A 25,142-nucleotide genomic window follows, 5' to 3' on the forward strand; every position below is an offset into this window, starting at 1 on the left:
TTCTAAAGAATATGTGGGGGCAGCTAGTTGGTGCAGTGGATAGAGCATCAATCCTGAAGTCAGGAGGACCTGGTTCAAATCTAGCCTCAGACCCTGAACACTTCCTAGCTGTGTGACCCTGGGCAAGTCACTTAACCCCAATAGTGTCAGGAAAAATAAAGTGACTTTATCAATGTGTGGGGCTTCTTGATGTGGAGATTCCTTCTATCAACCCAGAGCTGTGTTGCCCAATTGACCAGTTCAGTTGGGGCCTCTGTCTGGCAGAGATTGTTGTTTGTCCTCTGTTCTTGAAAAGGACCTAATTATAGCTGTACTAGAGGAGATGTCCTTTACTTTAAAAAATAACAAAAGATATTTATTCAAGGATGTTATTCTCTTCCCTGTCTAAAATCTTTTATATCATGTATTCATCAGTTACTGAGTATCTACTGAATGCTCTGCAATATGCCAGGTTCTATAGGAGAGGGAATTTTAGTAATACTTTCCTTCCAGGATCTGAGATGAAGGGAGAAAAGTCTGGAAGTCAAAAGGTTTGACTTCTAGCTGTTGTTCTTGTTAGTTTTGTGATCTGGACAAGTTATTTAATCTCTTTGGAACTTGGTTTCCTTTATTTATAGAATAGGACTAATCATAATAGCTAGGATTTATATAAAATATATATTTGCAAAGTGCTTTTTTTTTTTTTTTTAACAAACATTTCCTTATTTGGGGCAGCTAGGTAATACAGTGGATAGAGCACCAGCACTGAAGTCAGGAGGACCTGAGTTCAAATCTACCCCTAGACACTTAACACTTCCTAGCTGTGTGATCCTGGACAAGTCACTTGACCCCAATTGCCTCAGAAAAAAAAAAAAAATTCCTCATTTTATCCACATTCCTTGGAAGGGAATTGCTATTATTATTTAAATTTATAATATTATATTATTTTTTATATTTTCCAGATGAAGAAATTAAGGCAGACAGCAGTTAAGTGACTTGGCCAATTATACATAGCTAGCAAGTATAAAAAATCAAATTTGAACTCAGAGCCTTCCTAATTCCACATCCAGTTATTTGTTCATTCATGATAACATACATACTCCCTGTCCACATAGGGTTGTGAAGAAAGCACTCTGTAAACTCAAATCACTAGAAACAGGTGATATTATTAGCCACCTTGGGAGTAATTAGGGGGCTTTGTGAATAGAAAGCTAAATTTGAAGATAAGAAAGACCCAAGTTCAAATCCTGCCTGACAATGCCATCTGCCTCAGTTTCTTCAGCTGTAAAATGGAGATAATAATCAAGGCTGTGGTGAGGAGTAAATGAAGCAATATAAAGCACTTTGTAAATCTTAATTTTAGCTGTCATTATTATTCAACTAGAAAGATGAGACACCAATCCAAAACAATATTTGTGGGTAGACCAACCAAGAGGAGACATCACTGTAAGTGAAAATGAAGTAATCAGGGCAGACTTCATGGAGGAGGATTTTTAGGGAGTCACACAACTAGAAAATGTTTGGCGTTGAATTTGAACTCAGGTTTTCCTCACTCCAGCGCCAGGGCTCCATCCACTGCATTGCCTCTGCTCCAAGGAGGTAACAACATTTAGGCAACAAAATGAAGGCATTCTAGCAAGAGAAATGTTATGGTTAAAGGTTCCTAGGTAGAAACCAGCCATCAGGATTTACAGGCAGCAGGAAGCTGACAAGTTTGGGGGGGAGCAGCAATGAGCTCACATGTTGGAAAGCTTTGAATGCCAGACCACAGTTTTTAGAATTTCTGTGCTAAGTCACCGGGAGACTTTGCAGATTTATGAGGGTAGAAGTAAGAATGTTCTTGGAGGATGAGTTGGAAAGGAGGAAGGGAAAGAGTAGAGGCAGGAAAGTCAATTAGAAAACTCTTGCATCATCAAAGCTTGAGGTGACATTCTTGGATCCTGCTTCTTTTTTTAATCTTTTTTCCTGTTAGCTTAATCAGGAATGCCATTTAAGGGGAAGTTTCCTTTGTTTTCAGAATGAATTCCTATCAGCCCAAATCATGGCCACCATCACAGCCTCCCAAGCCCCCGAGGGACTTCATCCTCTCCAGGGTCATGGACCTCCTCACCATCCAACAAAATCAAGAGCCTATTTTAGTCTTCACCAGTTTGGCAATAATTGCCTCATGCTGGCCTGGTACAGGCTCGTGGAGGTCAAAGGCTTCTCATTCCTCCCACAGAAGGCAGAGGTTCATTAGCAGATGGAGACCAGTTAAAGTTGTATGCTATCCCCAACCTGGAAAGAGCAGAAATCCAGAAATATTCACACAGACACAAACTGAAGAACTAGGCTTTATTTTCTCCACTTAGTTACTAGTCTAAAGCAGGAGAAAATGGAAGCCCCCAGATAGAAAGAATTGCAAAACAGAAAGGTTTGCACAACTGAACTGGGCTCCAAAATTCTCTGCCCCGTCCTAAGATTTGTTTAATGACAATTAGTTGCAGTTCTCCAAATATCAGGCAGTTAGAACTGGAGTTGGGAAGCTTCAAATTCAACCTCAGACACTTGTTAGCTGTGTGATCCTGAGCAAATCACTTAAACTATCTGTCTCAGTTTATTCAGCTGAAATTGGGGATGATAATAGTACCTATCTATACAGTTGTTGGGAGGATCAGATGAAATAGTATTTGTAAAGTACTTAGCATAGTGCCTCCACATAGCAGGTACTTAATATTTTTCCTTCTTTCTTTCTTCTCTTCCTTCCTTTCCTTCCTTCTTTTTTTCCTTTTTTTTCTTCCCCTTTCTTTTTTGATTCTTTTTCCCTCCCTTCCTTCTTTCCTCTGTCCCTTCCCTTCTTATTTCCTTCCTTCTTTCTTTCCTCCTTTCCTCCATTCCATACTTCCTTCCTTCCTGCTTTTTTCCTTCCTTTTTCCTCCCTTTCTTCTTCCTCTTTCCCTTCTCTTTCTTTCCTCCCTCCATTCCTTCTTTTCTATATTTCATTCCTTCCTTCTTCCACTCTTTTCTTTTTTTCTCCTTCCCTTTTCTTCTTTCTTTCCTCCCTCCTTTCCTTCTTTTCTGTGTTTTATTCCTTCCTTCTTCCATTCCCTCTTTCTTTCTTTGATTCCTTTCATTCATCTTTTCCCTTTCCTTCACTCCCTTCTGGAGCTCAATGTAAAACGCTGTCAAAATGACATAAGCTTAGAGAAAAGGTTCTAAATGAAGGTATTCACCCTAATGAGGAAGTTTTTTTTTTTTACTACATTCACCTTAGTTTCTGCTAAAACCTAGGAAACAGGATTACATTTTAGTCTTTCATGTTTTTCAAATTCACTTTCGTGGTTTTTAACTGGCTTTTACTTATTCTTCATGATTCATAAGGATAGTCATTCATTTGAACGAGAAGAGATGGGCAGGGCAATGACTAAGTAAAAAATACTGTTCTTCACAAAGAAAGAAGGGATTACTCCATCTAAATTGGGCAAATCGATTCCACAGATTAACTTGGCAGGGATGTATGGAATTCTCAGCTGGTGAGTAGTCTAGTACCAGTCTATCACTTTTACTGGTCCACCATTTTCTGAAACTCCTACTTCTTCCCTTGGGGCAGGACTTTCTACTTTAGCCACTTCTTTGGCTCAGTCTTCCACTCCGGAGGAGTGAAACCAGACTATATGGTAAAAGTGGAGATCTGCCTGACAATTTGAAATAAGATAGATTTGAAATTAAAACTTGAGATTTCTCTAACTGTGGGTAACTTCAGGTCTGCTAGAAGATGCTGTTTCTCTCCCTTGAATTCTATCTGCATAGTTGAAGGAGGCATTATTTCTAGCTTCTCAGAACTTCTCCAAAAACACTTTGAAGACAAAATGGTTTTTTTCTGCTTTCTTTTATTTCTAAAAAAAATTTGCCACTGGACAGAGTGTGAGTAGAACAATGGACCAGGAGTGAGTTGTTCTGTCATTTTAATGAGGGTTTTCTTACAAAGATTCGGTTCTCCATTTCCTTCTCCTGCTCATTTTACAGAATAGGAAACTCGCCTAAGGTCACACAGCTAGTAAATACTCGAGGCCAGATTTGAATTTAAGATAAGTTTTGACCCTGCCCCAGTGTTGTAGCACCCTGTTATTTTTGGAGTAAGGAAGACTTTTTAAATCTAGCTTCAAACATTTATTAGTTTTGTGATCCCTTGAAACGGGCAAATCACTGAATCTGTTTGCTTCAGTTTCTTCACCTATAGAAATAAGGATAATAACAGCACTTACCCCCCCCCCCCCCCCCCCAGGTTATTGTAAGGGTCAAATAAGGTGACTTGTGCAAAGCACAGACATTTGTTTCCCTTCTTCCTTGCCTCGTCCCATTCTATTCTCTATTTCTAAAAAAGAATCCCACAAAGTGACATCTGACAAGATATAAGACCATATGACAGATCACATTCCATATTCGTAACCCTTAGCTCTCTACAGAGAAGAGATAGATGTTTTTCCTTATATAATTCACCAGTTTGTCTGCTCCAGATGTACCTTTGGAAAACAAGGTAAACATAGTTCAGCAAGTTTAAAACTTAACAAAAAATTATTAAACAACTAGAACAATTTTTAAGACTTGACTCTGATTTTCCTTGACCAGAAATTCAACCCATCTGTAGCTAATTGATAGAAACTTCAGTTTGACCCAAGATGATTAGTATAACAAATGCACCTGATTGAATTTAGGGCGTGGCTTGTGCTTTAGGAGAATTACTTTGACTGCTAAATGGGAATAGATTGAAGTGGAGAAAGACTTGTGGCAGCTGGACCAACTAGACAATATCAGAGGAAAGAAGGGGATACGTGCAAGAGAAATTACAAAGGTAAGTTCAGCATGTCTTGGCAACAATTGAAGATGAGAGGAATCTAGGACAATTATAAGCGTAGGTGACTGGGAGGATGGTAGTGCCCTTGATAGTTACACAGAAGTCAGGAAGAAGGGAGGACTTGGGAGGGGAAAGATAATGAATTAGGTTTTGGAGATGTTCATTTTTAAGATTGTCTATAGTGCATCTGGTTTAAGATGTCTAATAGGCAGTTGGAGAAGGGAAGCTGGAGGTCACTAGAGAAGATAAGGGCTTGACAAATTTGAGAGTCATCTTCATGGAGGTGATAGTTGAATGTATGGAAGATAAGATCACTAAGCTAAATAATAGAGAAGAGAGCCGAAGACAGTCTTGTGCAGAGTCCTGTGCTTCAGAGAGTAGGAGGGGAATGAGAAAATAGCAGCATCACAAAAACCTAAATTAAAGCGTGGTGTATAGAAACCTGGAGAGAAGAGAGCATGGAAAAGAAGGTGATTGCATAGAGTGTCAAAGGCTGCAGAGAGCTCAAGAGAGATGAGAACTGAGAAAAAGCTGTTGGGTTTGGCAATTAGGAAACAGTAACTTTGAAGAGAGCAATTTCTGATGAATGATGAGGTCAGAAGCCAGAAAAAAACAAGAGTTAAGGGAAATGAAGAGGAACAATTGTCGTAGACTGTTAGCTTGAAGATATTTAGTCACAAAAACAGGACAGAAAAAGATTTTTTAAAACGATTTTTTTTTAATTGCAAAAATGGATGAAATGAAAGGTCTTTTTGAGGTTGGGACAGAAATCGGCAAATTTATAGGTGGCTGGGAAGCCCTGAGCAGACAAAGAGAGACTGAACATAAAAGAAAATGTAAATAATAAAAGGAGCAATCTACTTCACCTAGGAAAGTTAGCCTTGCAAATGAGAAGGACCACCTTTTTTATGCTAGACAAGAGTAAAGGAGGAAATAGTGACTTAAAATCCTTAGATTAGATATGAGATGAAGAGGAGCCGAGAAAAGGAAGCTCTCAGAAAAAATGTTTATTTTTAGTAAAATAAAAGGCTGGATTCCAGCTCAGAAGATAGGGAGAAGACCCATGGAAGATTTAAGGAAAGATGAAAAAGTTTGAAAGAGATACTATGGTGAGTGAGATGGTTAGTTAATTAGGGAGGTATAGAAGGATTGCTTTGCATTGGTGAGGGCACAGTTCAGATTATGTAAAGATCCACTCCTCATGGAACTAATCAACAGAGTTTCATGATTTTTCCAGATTCATGTGTAGGAACAAAGATAGTAGATGATGGCAGTAATCTGAAGACTAAGGCTTGTCAGGCAAAATTAATAATGTGGATAAGGGGGAGAAGGGACTTGAGAGAGGACAATATTGAAATGAATTAAACTCGCCAAGAAGTCAGGTTGGGGAAAGGAAGAAGGAATAGTTAGAGCAGGAAAGATGACCCGGGAGAAAATTAACGGGTCAGACAGAAAGCTTACACAGTACACCACACTCCCAGGATTTCGAAATCAAGGAGTAAGGCTCCAGTTGCTGCTTTGTTTGAGCATTAGCTTATTATCTTTCTTCTACATGAGTTTTCTGCCCTAGAAACAGTACACACTGAGCATTACACAAAAGATCTATATTTACTCCCTGTGTGACCTTGGTGTCCTATCATTTTAACTACTGTCTGCTTTTTAACTTTTCGAATGAAGAGATTGGATTAGATGATCTGGGTGGCACCTCCTTTTGCAGGATACTTAAAGTTTTATGATGTTATATATAAGGGAATAAAAGGTACTCAGTTTGGTAGTCATCACTCCTCAGAAATCTGCTTCTACTCTAGCTGAGGAAGCCCTCAATGTTGTGAAATTGCTATTTGTTTCTAAAGAGTGAGAAAGAATAATCTCTTTTTTCAATTTCTATCCTTTGATCTTGAGTTGATTCCATTATTGAGGCAAAAGGAAGATGGCAGCTTGGACAAGTAATCCCCAATTTTTGCAAAAAGTAATTTAGCTTTATCCTTAAGGGAGAAACTTCAAGCATCAGTCTCTGTTCATGGTCTTTGCTTTGTTCCAGCCTGAACAACCATGGATTGCTGTAGAACAATGCGTCAGTCCTGGATTTTCCCCACCACCATCCTCTGTATCTATGGATTTTTCTCCATGATGAGACCATCAGAACCATTTCTTGCACCTTACTTAACTGGACCAGATAAAAATCTAACCCTCAGTGAGGTAAGTCAAATGACAAGTTAATTCAGAATCAAGAGCATGTTTGTAATATTGGGGGCCGTGAGAGTTGCATATTTTATATGGACTGAATTTCATCTGCTCTCCAGTTGCAACCAGGAATCATGGCCATTTAACTCAACTTGAAGTAACGCTAACAAATGAGGTGGAAGGATATTTATTGAGGGTAAAATTTAGTATCTTAACTCCTCAACTCCTTCCAAAAGAAGCATTGTCCAAAGAACTCCAACATTGCCATGCCTCTAGGATTTCTTCCACAGTCCTCCAAAAAGTTTACAAGGATAATGTACCAGCTTCCCTTGGATTCTATTACTCTTCACTCCAAAAAAAAAAAAAAAAAAAAAAAAAAAAAGTCACCTTCCACTTATCTAACCTGGATAACAAACACTGGAAAGAATTTTTCCCAAGGAAGAAAAGAAAGGAAGATAAATCTGTTAATCATTTTCTATTATGTAGAAAAAATATGTTAGTTTCTCTACTGTTTTATAAACAGGAAAAGATAAAAAGAAGCATTTCTTTCCTTTAGACCTTAACAACCTTTTTTAGAAGGAAACAAAGAGAAGTTTAAATTCTTCTCAGGGCCCTCAACAGCTACTGATGATATCTTAACTTATGCATTGTTTTTAGGTTGCAGAAAATTCCAAAAAAGAAATGCCATGCTTATCTTCTTAGGATGGTGGATCTAGAACTGGGAGGTAGCTTAAACATAACTTTATCTAGTACAACCCTCCTTTCCCTGTTTTACTGGTGAGGAAATGGAAGCACAGAAAATATAGTTTGTACAGAGTTGCACAAATGGACCTAGGATGCCAACTCTGGAGTGTTAGGATTTCAGCTTTAGCTTAAGCCTTGCAGTAGGTTCTAAAATAATAACAATGATAATAATGACAATAGCTAATATTTCTAGTGTCTACTATTTTCTGGGTATTGTGTTAAATGCTTTACAAATATTATTTGATCCTCACAACAACCCTGAGTGGGAGGTGCTATTATTATCCCCAATTGATGATGGGAAAACTGAGGCAAATGGAGCTAAGTAATTTTTCTAGAATCATATAGCTAGTAGGTTTCTGGGGCCAAATTTGAATTCAGGTCTTCCTGATTCTAAGTCCACCATTCTATCCACTGTACACTTAGCCACTTCTGGTATATTAGCCATTAAAGAGTTACTATTTGTTATTAGGTACTTCAGGTACCTGAAAGGATGTCTCTGCTTTATTAACTTTTAAGAGACTCTTAGGACTTGGAAGGAAAAGGAAAAAGTAAACAGACCTGCCACAGGTTTAAACATAGCTAGGGCACAAAATATGTGAACAGGTACCATAATGTTAGTAGAAAGAACAAAATGCTCAGAATTGAATGCTGCAAAAATAGAATGAAGCTTGATCCTAAAGGAGAGAAACATAAAAAGCACAATCCTTCTGCTCCCTCCCCCAAAATGAGGGACTATGGGTAAGGAACTCTACAGGTAACTTCCAAACTGTTCATCTTTCTTATTTTCTCCGGAGGAGGAGGAAAACACTGGGAAATGTGCATGAGAGAGAGTGATAGAGACTAGAACTCTGATTTCACTTTCTCATTCTCTCTACCAGTAATTGCTGTTATTTTCTTTACAATTGAGAGATTTAAATGTGTTGCCTAGAGCACTGAGAAGTTAAGTAATTTGCCCTGGATCATAGTCAATAAATCTGCACTTCACCCCACATGCTTCTGGATCTATAACTAGATAGCTGTCTGTTGTGCACAGCTATAATTTCTTATGCAAATCAGGTACCTTAGCTTTTTTTTTCATCTCAAGAATCCCTTTGATTGTCTGAAGCCATGGACTCCATATCAGAATAATATTTTAAACGTATAAAATAAAATACAATACACAGAATTGCAAAGGATGTCAATTATATAGAAATAGCTATCAGTCTATATATGGCTACTTTTTAAAACGTTTACTTTCTTCAGGCTAAGAACATCATGTATTTGATATAAAAACCAAAAGTTAACAATGAAAGTTTATCTTTGTATACATATACATAGAGAGAGAGAGAGATGTATATATAGATATAGGCACAATTCAATATAGAAATAAATACATATGTATAGATATATAGATAAATTTCTATATGCCTCCTTATTTGTACATGCATATATATACATATGTTTTTATGTATATGTATAGGTAGATACATGTGTAGTTCCTAATGATTAGGGCAAACCAGGATCTATAAAAAGTCTAGCAAATTAGTAGAAAACCACTTTTATTTTTTTAAAAGATAGCATCTTATTCTTAGAGTGGTATAATCTAGGCTAAGCTATATCACAACAGGGCAGGTATTATCTTGCAGGGTGCAGCTTTTACCCTATGGTTTCCTATCTTTTTTTCTATCCTTTGCTCCTAAACAAATGCTGGGTGCTATTTGCCCATCCAAGCAAGATAATTTTACAGCAATCCAATAAGTACTTATCAAACACCTAATGTATTTTGGGCATAGGGGTAGTTCTGTGTAGAATACAAAAACAAAAATGATATATTATTATGTCCTCAGGAAACTTACATGGGGAGCAGGGCAGAAGGAACTAATAGGGACAATATGATAGAAAAAACTCCCAGAAAAGTCAAGCTTTAAAACATAAGGTTAGCCTCAAAAGAAGTCCTAGTCAATCAAGAAGGCAAAGATGATGAAGAAATTTCTTCAAAGCATGAGTAACAATGGCCTGTGCAACTAATGCATTGTTTGTGGAGTTGTGAAATGATCCAACCATTCGGGAAAGCAATTTAGAACTATGCCCAAAAGTTGTCAAACTGTGCATACTGTTTGATCCACCAGTACTACTATTGGATCTGTATCCCAAAGAAATCATAAAAGAGGGAAAGAATTAACATGTGCAAAAATGTTTATAGCATCTCTTTTTGTGTGGCAAAGAATTGGAAAACGAGTAGATGACCATCATTTGGAAAAATAGCTGAATAAGTTATAGTATGTAAAAGCAATGGAATATTATTTTCTATAAAAATGATGAACAAGAGGATTTTAGAAAGATCTGGAAATATTTACATGAACTAATGCTGAGTAATATAAGCACAACCAGGAAAACATTGTATACAGTAGCAGTAAGATTGTATAATAATCATCTATGACAGTGGTTCAGTGATTCAAGACAATCCCAATAAACTATGGATGGAAAACGCCATCCGCATCCAGAGAGAGAACTATAGAGACTTAATGTAAATCAGCACGTGTTATTTTCACTTTTTTTTCTTTTTTTCCCTCCCATGGTTTTTCCCTTTTGTTCTGATTTTCTCTCCCAATATGATTCTTAAGGAAATATGTTTCACAAAAGGTCAAGAATTTCAAAGGAACTAATGAAAAAAAATCAAATGAAGGTGGCCTTGCTGTATCGGATCTAAAACTATATTATAAAGCAGCAGTCATCAAAACCATTTGGTACTGGCTAAGAAATAGATTAGTTGATCAGTAGAATAGGTTAGGTTCACAGGACGAAGTAGTCAATAACTCTAACAATCTAGTGTTTGACAAGCCAAAGACCCCAGCTTTTGGGATGGGAATTCACTATTTGACAAAAACTTCTGGGAAAATTGGAAACCAGTATGGCAGAAACTAGGCATTAACCCACACTTAACACCGTATACCGAGATAAGGTCAAAATTGATTCATGATCTAGACATAAAGAATGAGAATATAAATAAATTAGAAGAACATAGGATGGTTTACCTCTCAGACCTGTGGAGGAGGAAGGAATTTGTGACCAAAGAAGAACTAGAGATCATTACTGATCACAAAATAGATACTTTTGATTATATCAAGTTAAAAAGGTTTTGTACAAACAAAACCAATGCAAACAAGATTAGAAGGGAAGCAATAAACTGGGGAAACTTTTTTATAGTCAAAGGTTCTGATAAAGACCTCATTTCCAAATTATATAGAGAATTGACTCAAATTTATAAGAAATCAAGACATTCTCCAATTGATAAATGGTCAAAGGATATGAACAGACAATTTTCAGATGAAAAAATTGAAATTATTTCTAGTCATATGAAAAGGTGTTCCAAATCACTATTGATCAGAGAAATGCAAATTAAGACAACTCTGAAAGAACACTAAGTGTTTTTTATTTTATTAATTTCAAATAATATTTCATTTTATTAATCTCAAATAAGACAATATTTGTAAAGTATTTAACATGCTGCTGGCATTTAGTTTATGCATTAAAAATATTTGTTGGTCAATCATTTCACTTGTAACTAATTCTTGGTGACACCATTTTGGAGTTTTCCTGAAAAAATACAAAGATGTGTGTACATTTATGTATCTATTTGTTTTTGTCTATATCTATGTCTATGTCTGTATCTACATTTGTGTCTATATCTGTGCCTATGTTTATGTCTGTCTGTATTTGTGTCTATGCCTATATCTGTGTCTATGTCTATGTCTATAGCTATGTCTGCATCTATATCTATGGCTACACCTATGTCTGTGTTTATATTTTTGTGTGGATAGATAAAAAATATCAGCTAATTATTAGTTCACTGTCTTCCATGTGCTTGAGAAACTTTTGAGTTGCCTCATCATCATGTTATGCATTTCTTTTGTATCCCACAGGTCTCCAATCATATGTTTCCAGTTTGGACTTACTCTTATTTGGTGCTGCTGTTCCCTGTGTTTGTGCTGACTGATTATCTTCGGTATAAGCCCATCATCATCTTACAAGGAATTAGCTTTCTGATTACCTGGTTGTTGCTTTTATTTGCCCAAGGATTATTAGCCATGCAAATTGTGGAATTTTTCTATGGGTTGGTCACAGCCACGGAGGTAGCCTATTACTCCTACATTTACAGTGTGGTCAGTGTGGAACACTACCAGAAAGTAACAAGTTACTGTAGAAGTATCACGCTAGTGGCCTACACTACCGCTTCTGTGCTGGGACAGCTCTTAGTCTCCCTAGCACACGTATCTTACTTTTATCTCAATGTTATAACCATGGCTTCTCTGTCATTGGCATTTGTTTTCACACTTTTCTTGCCAATGCCCCAGAAAAGCATGTTCTTCCATAAAAAGTTGGAAGGAGGAAGTCGTCAAGGGTCACTAGACAAAGATGTCGCAGAACTAGAGATGCCTGATAATGGAAACAGATCATTCAGCCAAGAAAACAGCATCACTTCAGAATCATTGGCCAAATCAGAAAGACAGCAACAAAGCCAGTCAACTGACCATCAACAAAGAAACCTAGTGCTGAGAGTATTTCTGCAATGTTGCCAGGATTTGAAGGAGTGCTACCTAACCAAACATCTTCTTTTCTGGTCCATTTGGTGGGCTTCTTCCACAGCCGGCTATAACCAAGTATTAAACTATGTCCAGCTTCTATGGGACTACAAGGCACCATCTCAAACCTCTGGTGTTTACAATGGAGCTGTAGAAGCTATTTCAGCATTTGGAGGTGGGTAGACAAAGCTGAAACTTCCTTTTTTTATACTTACAGTCAATTAACAAACAATAACAATGTCAATCATTGGAGATATAAAGGAATCTAGGTAATCCAGTGGATAGAACGTTCAATCTGCCTCAGTGTCCTGAACTGTAAAAATGGGGATAATAATAGCAGCTACCTCTCAGAGTAGTTGTGAGGATCAAATGAGATAACATTTGTAAAGTGCTGACACAGTACCTAATACCTAGTAGGAATGATATAAACATTAGCTATAAATAGCTACATAAAGACAAAAGTGAAATGGCTCCTATATACAATGTGCTATTATTTATATTATTTTGACTATTTCAACATATTGATGTCTATAAGTCAACCAAAGAAGAAAGGGAGGAAAGGGGGTAGGAAGGAAGGATGGATAGATGGATGGATGGAAGGAGGGAGGGAGGGAGGGAAAGAAGGAAGAACTGAGGGAAGGAAAGAAGGAAGGAAGGAAATTGTTACTATTATTATTCCCATATTATTCAAGTTCATTTCAAAAATTGAGGAAGACTGCACTCTATCCACTGGACCACATATCTACCTAAATAAGCAATAAGAGCAATTGTCAGCATGTATTGCTAGAGAATATCCTTATCAGAAATTTTCTATATCAATGAAATCTGAGGTTTAGGTCCAGATAGATGGATGAATAAAAATAAATAAGCTCACATTCATAATAGAGCTCCAACATTTACAATGTTTTCTGTGCACCAATTAATTCTGGGAGATAGTGCTAAGAATTATCCTTCTTTTGTAGATGAAAATACTGAAGCTCAGTGAAGTAACAGGGTTTTCCCATAGTCATATTGCTAAGTGGCAAAATCATGGAATTAAACTCGGATTTTCTGATTTCTAATTTCAAGTTTTTGGTTTTGTTGCCGTTTTTCTTATCAACAAGATCTTGAAGGGGAAAAAAAAAGCCTCCTTAACAAAGAATACTATTTAAAAGACTTGGATGCAGAATGGAGCATAATTCCCAAGGGATATATTCATTTTTCAGTGAACTTTTAAGGGAACTAAAACACTCAAGGAATTGACTCTGCTTCCAAATTCTTACTGAGTCATTAAGGATTTGATTTATATGGCACTTCCTCTTTTGTGATCTCAAGGTACTGAACAGCATATTTCCAAAGATATACCCTTCTTAGCACTTAACTGAGGAGGAAGAGAAAAGAATATGGATTTGGAAGAGCTTTCATTTTTGACCAAAATCAAATCAGAAAATCTCAGGGATTTTAGGAAACTTGGAGATCCAACCTATATATATAAACTGCCTTCTATAAGACAAGACCCTCAACAAGTACTATTTCTTCCTAAGCTTAAATCCCTTTAGTAATGTAGGAAAGCAGAAAGCAGTAAGCATTTATATTTAGCACTTAACTATGTAATAAGCACTGTGCTAAGTACTTTAGAAATATTACCTCATTTGACCCTCACAATAACCCTGTAAGAGAGGTACTAGCATTATTCCCATTTCCTAGATGAGGAAACTAAGGCAGGCAGAGATTTAAGTGGCTTGCCCAGAATCACACAGCTAGTAAACATCTGAGACTAGGTTTGAATTCAAATCTTTCTGATTCCAAGACCATTTGCTTTGGCTTAAATTTGCTTTTGTTTATAGGCATCTACATAAATACTCCCTGACTGTTCACTCCCATTTCTACTCCTCCATCTTGATTTTCCCATCACTTAGCTTATTTTTATATACTGAAGTCACATTGCTAATGCTGGTTTTCCTAATGAAGAACTGTCTCCTTCCATGTGTGTATCTACTTTGGGACATCTTCATTTTCTAGAAACTCTTCCTTATATTAAGCCTAAATTTATTGCCATTTCTGTCCATAATTCTTAGTATTGCTCTCTGGGACCAACTAACACAATAAATCTACTCATCCCCGTGTTTGATCTTCTGGCTTCCTTTAAGACTCCACTCACTGTAGCAGACCTTTCCCAGTCCCTGTCCCCAGCTGCTAATGCCTTACCTTTTCAGATTACCTTCCAATTATTCTGTATATATCTTCAATCAATAAATAAGCATTTATTAAGCATCTACTATGTGCCAAACATTGTGCTATCTTGTATGTACCTAATTATTTACATGTTGTTTCTCCCATCGAAATGAAAGCTTCCTGAGAGTAAGGAATCTTCTTGTTTGTCTTTGTACACTCAATATTTAACCCAGTGCCTGGCACACAGTGGTTATTAACTGACTAACTCTTCCTCTTGATAGCCATTCAGATGTTAAAAAAAAAAAAAAAAAGCTTTTAGGGAGTCTGCCAATAAATTCCTGCTGTTTCCTTATATATAATATTCAGAAGATCTCAGACCACAAGTATTTAGAACCCTGAGTTTTGTATTTCCTGCTTGGATTAATATGTTCCTTGAGGAAATAATGCTTGGGGTCAGGTGGATCATTATCCATCTGCCCCAAAGAAAACACTTTCTATCACAGCACAAAACATCCTCCACACCTTGTTCTCATCCAAGTGGATGAGAACATCCAGTCGATTTCAAGCCTCCTTCACCTATTGTTCCTATCCTTAAACAATAGCTGGTCACATTTATCACATTCCTGAAATCTTTGGATATCATGAAGACCCCACAACATACCCCTTCAACCTGATTCCCATTCCCATCTCCCTCAACCTTCTCACTCCCAAGTTTCATCCTAACTCCACTCAGGTCTTCCACTATGCCCCATGGAATGCTTATTCCAGACCCTCAGGTCAATCCCCTTCCTTCCTCAATGAGCTTTATACCCAACTTAAAATTTTTTCTCTCCTCTTCAACTACTGCCCTCATACTTCAACATACATATTGATTCCTCCTCAAATACCCTCAAACTACTCGCCTCCTAAGTACTCCATTCCACGTCAGCTACATACAAAGGTCATACCTTTGATGCTGCCCTCCTCCACATTGCTGATGCTGGTTTTCCTGATGAAGAACTGCCTATTTCCATGTATATTCTACTTTTGGACATCCCCTGTTTCTAGAAAGCCCTTCCTTACATTAAGCTTAAATCTGGTGCCATTTCTATCCATAATTCTTGGTACACCTCCATGTTCAAGAATTCTGAAATCCCCTTCTCTGACCAAAAATTATTGGCTCTTCATCTCTACCTCTGCCTTCTATTATAAAACTCTGTTCTTTATCTGCACTGTGACCTCTCAATTCTCTTCCAGGCTATGTCCCCTATCTTAGAGGCTCCTCTTCTAAATGTCTTGATTCGGTGGATTCAACTCTATACTGTCCTCCTCTCTAGAATCTCTAGTACTCTTATATTGCCAATTATACTTAGCCAAACCTCATCATTCCCACAATTTGTCACCTTTGTGCCTCCACACAAGCTTCTGAACGAAGGTGGAGAAAATCATGGGACCATTCTGAGTCCATTACAAATTTATGTTACACAACTTCAAATGGGCCTTCACTGCTGCTAGGTAATCCTATAATACCTCTCTTATCAACTCATTAATCTGCTTTCCATAGTTGCCATTCCAGACTTTTGATTTCCTTGTCAAACTTCTCATGGCTTCCCATCCTTCCTCTCTGTGAGCTGAGGACTTTGTCTTATCTCTTGTGGGAAAAAAAATTGAGGTCACCCACTGTGAACTGCATCTTCTCCCCTCTTTATCTCCATTCTCAGGTGCCTTCTGCCCTTTCCCCTCCTTCACCCCTGTTTCATATAATGGAGTGGCCTTAACCTTATCGAGGTGATCATCTTCAAGGATTCCCATTCCATCCTGTTTCCTTCAACAAGTTAACCCCTCTGTCCTTCCCCTATCACTTGTTTTCAATTTCTCTCTCTCTTCTGGCTCATTTACTGCTCTCTACAAACATACCCACGTCTCCTCTATCCTGAAAAGTTCTTCATTTGATCTCTCCATGTCGGCAGACTATTGTCAGATATCTCTTCTGCCCTTTATAGCAAAACTACTAGAAAAGACCATCTACAGTGTCCCTCTCTCTTCTTTCTCTTTTCTCACTCCCTTTTTAAAGAGATGTGGCTATCCCCCAGGCCTAGAATTCTCCCTTCTCCCTTGCCTCTTATCTTCTTAGGCTTCAAGCTAAAATTCCAGCCTTCTGCAAGAGATCTTTCCCAATTTTCTTAGTACCTTGCTTTCTAGGTTACCAGCAATTTTTCCATGTATTTATCTTGAACATAATTGTTTGTCTCCCTCGTTTCTGTGAGCTACACATGAGGGTAGGGATTGGTTGTTGTTTGGGGTTTGGGTTTTTTGGGTTAGTTTTTTTGGTTCCCTAGGTATCAGACCTGGCACATGCGAAGTACTTAATAAATACTAGTTGACTAATCTGACTTTGGAAGTTAACTCAACAATAGAGACATTTGTTTTCCTAATTGAAAATCAAAGGAGACTTTGAAGATATTTTTCTAGGAAGTCACATGGTTCCACACCCATGTCCTTATTGAAATGTTCAGGAAATCCACTGTCAAATTCATTTTCTTTCTTCTTGGAGAATCTGGTTTGAGCCTTAGAAGTAGAGAACTGTTCTTTCTGGTTGCTTTACTTGAGCCCATTTCCTTTCCTTTTGATTTTCTGTACCTGTTTCTGGACAGCAGCCATATATCCATTTTTCCCCCCCAGACATTAACCTGTGTTTAAACAGGGTCAGAATTTCACATAATCATAAAAACCTGTCGCTAAAGGTTCCCAGTTTCTAAATGTTTTTATTTCTTTGTATAGAAAAGAATTCTATTTTCAATTTCCTAAGCAAACTGTGCAATATGTATATGTATACTTATGGGTATCTCTGTGTCTAAGGGTGTAAGATGGTTTTTCCAGTAGAATGTAAGCCTATTCAGGTCAGGAACTTTCTTCTTTTGTCTTTATCCTGAGCACCTGGCACCATGACTGGCACATAGTAGGTACTTAATAAATGCTTTTTGATTGATTGGCAGACCTAAAATAGCATAAAAATTGGGACACATCTATCACGGACCAAGCAGAAGACTAGTAATAATTTTATCTAACACCCTAGTGATACCCACAGTCCTGGAAATGGTGTTGGATGTCAGTAACTGTGGTTACTGAAAATGAAAGGGAGAGAGAAAGTATAGAGGAGATGTACTTGTAAGAAACCTATGGAGAGGGGAGGGAGGAAATGCTTTGAAGCTTAGGTATAACAAAAAGGCATTTTAGATCCAGCTAGAACTAGCTTGGCAAATCTGATTATTAAATTTTCAGCATGAATGTTTGCATCTCAGAAATCAGCACATGCTATAAATCAGGGCTTGATTTATTGTTTCATCAATGTCTAGATTTAGAAAGTGATGGAGAAAATATTAGTAGTACAAATTAAAATTTGAAAATGTATCCTGTTACATTTTTTTTCAGAGCCGGTTGTTAAACATTTACCAGCACACTGTAGATGTCCACAGTCTTTGCTGAAAACATAGAAAAATTAAAGTTCTTAATTTTTTCCAAAAAATTCTCCCTGGAAGAAGGAAAGGACTGAATGGAATAATAAAAAGTAGAACAAGCATGTCACCGGGAGAGTAGGTGGCCTAAATTTTTTGTTTTCATTTTCCTCATGTGAGCAGTGGCGGTCCTAGACTCAAAAATAATATCACTTTCCAACCTCAATATACCCTGGAACAAAACTTCAAAAGGAGCATTTCATTTTTGACAAGAAAAATATATAGGAATTTTTAGCAAAGTGGCAGATTTTTGTCAAACCAAAATCTCAAAGGGATGTTCCCTTTATAACAGTCTGGTTCTACATTCCTAATTTCATAACATGCATTTATTGGTGTTGTTTTATAATGCTACATTTGATAAATTATACTTATATAGTAAGAAGTGTCAATAGTCAATATGAATTCAAAAAAGCAAACTGCTCCAGGATTATGAAAACAGTAACACTTGTAAAAGTAAGCAAGGTTGCATGAGATTTCATTTGTGAAAAATAAATCATAATTTTTCCACAGTCTGTGGAATACATAGGGTAGATGTTCCACAAAAAGGGAAGATGAGAATATCCTGAGCTGTACTTGGTATGAGATCAGAAAGACTGCAAACAGCACAAAATGGAACTCACCCTCAAAGCCCCATATCCCAAACCAATACAGGTGTCTTCCCTTTTCCATTCCTGTCCTAGAACTCATTCAGCACCTAATATGGTTTCTAGAGTATAAAACTGACCATGCTTTAGTGTTCCAAGTCATACCAAGATTTTTTTTCTTTTTGTTTATTTGGTTTTATATATAAAAGAATTGCTAACATTATCTAAACTTGGGTCACTTTGACCAGTAAGGCTATTTTGGGGTCTCTTACATATCTGAGTAAAGTACCTTCTTGGGAAAGTTAAAATCCAAGAGAAGAGACAAACAAAACAAATTTTTTTTTTTTAATAAAAAGGGCCATAGGAGGCATCTTTCCATATCTAGAATGTAATCCCGCTTCACCTTCATCTCGTAGCATCTCTCGGGACTTTACAAGCATAGGTTAGCTGTCACCTCCTCCAGGAAGCCTTTCCTAATCCCCCTCATTGTTAGTATTCTAGGCCATTGGAAAGTGCAGAATTCAGAATCATATTAACTGGCTTTAAATATTATCTCTTTACCTATTATTCTTTGCATATATGATTTCTTAACATTCCTTGACTTCATCTATAAAAGAAGAACTTCCCCAAACTTTCTTTGACCCTTCCAATAGTAGAATTATGATTTTATAATCCACAAATTATTAAACATGATTTCTGATTTTTTTTCCAAATAGATGTTTCCTACACAAATAATATTCTCTTTTTTTTGCAGGTGCAGTGGCAGCCTTTGGGGTGGGATATGTGAAAATCAATTGGGATCTTTTGGGAGAGTTGGCTTTAGGAATCTTTTCAGCCATAAATGCTGGATCACTATTCCTCATGCATTTCACCACTAACATCTGGGTGTGTTATGCTGGCTTTTTGATTTTCAAATCAAGTTACATGCTTCTCATAACCATCGCAGTGTAAGTATTATTGTGTATTTCTCTCAAAATTGTTTAGTTTGTAATTTTAAAAAACATCCTTCTCATCTTTGGATAGCTACATCATTTTAACCACTGAGTTTTGAATGCTTCTTTGTTTTCTTGTCAAAAACAAGGTAACAATTTGCTTCCTATTTTTTCTAAATTTTGCTGAGGTTGATGAAACTAGGAAAAAGTCATTCGTGCTAAACAATAGGTTTGGTAAAGATGTTATCAGGTTTTGATTTGATTTTGTTTTGTTTTGCAAATTATTATAAGAGGATGTGATTCCATTGTGGGCTCACTGCTAAGGTTTCTTTCTGTCTTGATCTCTTGTTGGGCAATCCTAGTATAAATACCTCTCTGTGAAACCAGTTTTAGAAATGTTCCCAGGAAAGTGAAATAAAGATACCCTGTAGAGACCTAGATACAGAGATTATGGAAAGATCAAAATCCCACAGATGTTTTTGAAAGCCTGTCCTGATTCATAAAGTCAAAATATGCTATCAGGAAATCATTAAAAGAGCTACAGAAGATGAATACTCCATAATGTGAGGAAAAAAACACCTGAAGGGATGAAGCATTCATTGCTCAAAACTTCCGATTTGGTAACTGATTGGAGATAAAATAATAAACTGAGAATGAATAGCATCCTGGCTCTACCACTCGTTGATTTACGTAATGTTGGAGGATGTAGGATACACCCTTCTAGCTCAGAACCTATAATCTAATTACCTTCCCATGATCTTCTCTGGGAAATAAAGTAACATCAGCCTTTATTCATTTTCTCCAGAACTGCAAGGTCTGTTCCAAAGCTGTGTGGATGACAGAACCCTCATTTAAGCTTCTGCAGAAAAGACAGAATCAGATTCACATTTCTGTAAAACCTTTCATAAGCTTTATCTCTGAAACTTGAGGCTTCCTCAGCCTCTAATCTAATAATCACAGAACCCAGCTGAAAAATAGCAAAGAAAGAGAGTATATTCATGCTTACTTCTGGCATTATTCAGTTCTTTGAGTGAAATTATGAATGGAAATTTATTAAATGCTTACCATGACTATATGGTAGGGATCTAAATAATTCAGGTACTTCTTAACTAAAGCTTTAGTGCTGTGGACTTTTCTGGCAGTCTAAATTCTATGAAAAACGTCCAGTTAGAGCCCAGTTTCTTAAACTGTCAGTCATCACCCCATTTTGGGACTTGTAACTGAATGTGGGAGGTCACAGAATTATGATTTATCATCAGTAAATGTTTGATTTGTATACCTATGTTATATACCTATATACCTGGGATTATGTAAAAATTTCTCAGGCCAAAAGAAATCACAAGTGGAAAAAGTTTAAGCCCTAATTTAAAATATGAGCTCATTCCCCAAATATTATATAGAAGGGAAACTATTATTATAAGATCACAAATTAGAATCGCACACATTCTCAAAGGTCATCTAGTTTCCATATGGTTTGCAAAATGGTTGAAGTGATTCATTGCTTGACCAATAGGATATAAATATGTCAGCCAACTGGACAGGCGTGAAATGAAACCGAAAGGGTTTCTTTCACATTTCTCATCGCGTTAATGATTAGGAACATTTTTTATAAGATCTTTGATAAATTGACTACTTATTGATTGGCGAATGGCTCTTGGTCCATGGGGCAGGTTGATAGCACAATGGATAGAACTTGGAAGTCAAATCTGAGTTCAAATCTAGTCTTAGGCACTTGCTAAATGTGGGATTCTGGCCAAGTCACTTAATCCCTATTTACCTCAGTTACTCATCTGTAAAAATGAGATAGAGAAGGAAATGACAAACCATTCCAGTTTCCTTGCCAAGAAAATCCCAAATAGGGTCACAAGGAGTTGGAAATGAATGAACAACAACATCTTGATCTTATAAATTCAAGCAATTTCCCCATCTATCTTGGATATCAGAGTTTTTATCAGTGATTTTCCAATAATCAATCTTACACAAAAGTTCAAACATGACTTTAGTTTGTAAATTCAAGGTTTCCTTACCCATGCAACTTAGAGCACTGAAAATTATCCAAGTGTTTGTTCGTATTTAGAGTTAACTACAGCACAGAGCCTGTATGTGAAGACAAAAGTTCTGGTCAAGGTTATGGCATTCTCTCCCATTATATTCCTAACACCCCCACACACACACATAGGAGGGAGCCAAATTAACGATCCTTCAAGGGAAGGTATGATAGTAAGGGATTTCATTTATTTAAAAAGAAAAAGAAAAAAAAAAGTTGGTCACTTCAGTGCCTGCCTACTGATAAGTATTCATAAACCACTGCCTTTATAGATCTTGTCTAAATCTGACAAAGTTTAAATGTCCAAACATGTATACAATATGAACCAAGACCCACAAGGGACAATATGCAAGCCAAGAGAGTAACTTGTTTGTTTGAGCCCCAACCCCTAAAAAGCCATTCTAATAATTGTTAATTGAGTATTTAAAAAACTAGAAAATGTAAGTATAGTGAACATATCTGATCCAATGGATAGAATATCAGATGTGGAATTCAAAAGATTTGAGTTCAAATCTTACTTCTGGCACTTAATGCATGACTGAACAAATCACTAAAATTCCTACCCAGCTACAATCTACATCATTGAAGGTGGTTCCACCCTGAAAGCTATCCATGGTAACAAATCATAGTTTCTTTAGAAGTCTTATTTAATAGGACATCTGTGAGTGAGGCTTCATTTTTGTGTTCTGAATTTTGTGATTTTTCCATTGGGATTATGTACTCTGGTTCAATTGTATACTTCCTGTATGGTTTGATTTTTGTTAATTTGAGATTATAGTTACTTCAATCAACAAACATTAATAGCTCCTTTATATATAGAACTGAGTAAAAAGCAAAGAAAATATGACATTTTTTCCCAAGAAGCTTACAATCTACTAACATTGTGAGACTTAAAAAATAAATAGAATAAATATTAGAATGGGAAAAATGCTTGTATTAAGTATTATCAATAAAAGACTGACACCCAAATACATGGGGAATTAAGATAAATATGCAACACCAAGAGCTATTTCTCAATAAGTAAGTAACAAAAGAATAGGAACAATTTTCAAAAAAGATTTTGAATATATGAGTGATCTTTGTTTTCAGGAAGACTCCTCCTCTGAGCAAAATATAATCTATAACTTAGTAAACAAGTTGTAAAGTAACGAGAAATTAAATGACTTGTGTCTTTGAGGGATTTTGAACCAAAAAATATCCACAATATATCCTGTGTTACTAGTTCTTAGTTTTGAGTATTTTTATTTATTTCTTTTTGGGAGGGTGGGGGGGACTGGTTCTCCCTTTCTTGCCCAGGCTTGAAGCACAGTGGCTACTCATAGCCCAAATTCATTACTGAACAGAATGGGATCTTTGACGTGCCCACTTCTGACTTGGGTTGGTTTGTCTTTCTTTATTCAATTTAATAGACCCCCATTCCCAGGGGTTCACTCTTGATCACAGAAGAGTAAATAGCTTTAGCACTACTATAGTTCAGAACTTCCAAGCTCAGGAGATCTACTAGAATCAGCTTACCCAGGAGCTGGGATTTCAGGCATGTGCCACCATATTGGACCAAAGATAAGGAATAAGGCTTTAACAGCTGATCCAATTTCCCCCCTCTTTTCTATTCCTACTCTTAATTTTTCCTTCACATCATTTTCATTGTTTCTAGAAAAAGATGATTAAAATTAGAATAGACCTCCCCATTAGACCAATGATTTATCTCCCCCAAAGGCCATATGTATAAGATCAACAATGAAATCTGTGTCCATCTTCTGCTCTTTCCTTTTTTGTGTTTTAATAATATCTTGATAATGGTATTTTGATATTAGTGATATTTATTGACCATTTATATCATGTTAGATTTCAGATTGCAATGAACCTCAACATGGAGCGCTATGCTTTAGTTTTTGGAGTCAATACATTCTTGTCCTTGGTAATTCAGACCATAATGACATTAATTGTAGTTGATTCCAAAGGTCTGAATCTGCCCATCAGCATTCAGGTAAGTTTCCTTGAACAAGTTCTCCTGGGTACCAATGGCAGGTAGAGTGTTGGACTTGGGATTGGGAACGGGCTGGAGATGGAATTCTGCCTCCTAACTGTGGGGAGAGTCAAGTGAATTAAAATATTAAAGCCCTTTTGCAGACCTTAGAGAACTTTTAAAATGCTAACTACTCTTAATGATTGACTAAATGGAACAATAGGGTCTTTGCCCCACCATATGAGATCCAAAGGGTACCCACTGCAAAGTCCCAGGGAAAGCTTCCTCCCTGTGATGGCTCCATCCTCAAGCTCTGGTCTCATTCTCTCATCACAGCCATAGCCAGGTCACAAAAAAATGCAAACTTGCAGGCTTTCTCAGGGTAATTTTCCCCCACTATAGCCACACTTATTTCATCTTCAGTTATCAAAAGGGAATAAAAAAGGGTCAGCTAGATAGTGCAGTGCATAGAGGACCAATCTTGAAGTCAGGAGGACCACAGACACTTAACACTTCCTGGCTGTGTGACCCTGGGCAAATCACTTAACCCCAATTGCCTCAGAAAAAAAAAAGGGGGAAATAAAAATGTCTAGTTACAACTCTTACATTTCATAAGAATCCCTAAAAAGCATACATTTATAGCTTTAAAAATCAAAATCATCATAGAAAGATGGGAGTAAAGTATAAAGTCCCTTATCCTATTAATTTTTTTTTACTTATTTTATTTTTAATTTATGGAATAAAATAATAATTTTCATAACTGTGTGTGTGTGTGTGTGTGTGTGTATTTTAAAGAGAGAAAAACAAGAAGTAATTTAGTAGAGATCTTGAACTCATTAGATCCTTACAGGAAATGTATCTTCACTGAAGGCAGAACAAAAGGAAAAGGTTTTACTTAGGTGTAAATGAATGAATTTTCGTTTATGTATAAGAAAATACAAGGTCTTCTAAAAGAAGCTTTTAGAAAACCTTATACTTACATATTTTTTTATCTTTGTTTCCCATGACTCTTTACTGAATGTGATTTTTAATGTATTGTGATAGGAAACAAATGTCTTAAATATTTCTGCTTTTTTTTTTTTTTTTTTTTTTTTTTTTTTTTTTTTTTTTTTTTTTTTTTTGATTGTGAGGTTTTTTGTTTTTACCAAATATCTGGTCGATTTTTGTGAAGGTTCCATGTATAGCTAATAAAAAGTTATATTCCTTTCTATTAACATTCAATTCAGTGAGTCATTCATCTCCTTAATTTCTTGTTTATTTTTTGGTTAAATTTATCTAGTAAATATCTCTAAGAGGAGAAAGTTGAGACTCCTCATAGTATAGTTTTGTTATTTTCTCCTGTAGCTCATGTACTTTTCCTTTAATAATTTGGATTCTATGCTATTTGGTGCACGTGTTTAGTATTGATATTATGTTATTGCTTTTTGTATATCCAATAGATATTTCATGTTCAACCTGTCCAAAACAGAAGTCATTATCTTTTCTCCCAAAGTCCCCTTTTCCAACTTTCCTATTATTAATGTTCTTCTAGTCACTCCAATTTGCAAAACTGATATCATCCTTGACTTGTTATTTTTATTCGTCCTATCAGGGATGGTGATGGATATTTGCTTAATCTTGTTTTTTTTCTTTTTCCACAAAATGTCTTAGATATTTTCCTTT

General features: G+C 36.5%; 1 protein-coding gene across 4 annotated transcripts in view; it reads left to right on the forward strand.

Annotated features, from left to right (window-relative positions):
* SLC19A3 (solute carrier family 19 member 3) overlaps window positions 1-25,142 on the forward strand; it is a 47,757-nt gene that overhangs the window by 16,734 nt on the left and 5,881 nt on the right. The window contains exons 1-5 of one of the 4 annotated variants that reach the window (XM_031957898.1): window positions 3,361-3,491; window positions 6,855-7,012; window positions 11,644-12,478; window positions 19,290-19,482; window positions 23,360-23,501. In XM_031957898.1, the coding sequence (XP_031813758.1) occupies window positions 6,866-7,012; window positions 11,644-12,478; window positions 19,290-19,482; window positions 23,360-23,501 (1,317 nt within the window). In that variant the 5' untranslated portion in view covers window positions 3,361-3,491; window positions 6,855-6,865. Of the gene's footprint in view, window positions 1-3,360; window positions 3,492-4,578; window positions 4,811-6,854; window positions 7,013-11,643; window positions 12,479-19,289; window positions 19,483-23,359; window positions 23,502-25,142 lie in introns of those variants that run through there. The other 3 variants (XM_003766132.3, XM_031957897.1, XM_031957899.1) reach the window with 3 other exon arrangements.

The sequence above is a fragment of the Sarcophilus harrisii genome, chromosome 3 (assembly GCF_902635505.1).
Source record: "Sarcophilus harrisii chromosome 3, mSarHar1.11, whole genome shotgun sequence".
NCBI lineage: Eukaryota > Metazoa > Chordata > Mammalia > Dasyuromorphia > Dasyuridae > Sarcophilus > Sarcophilus harrisii.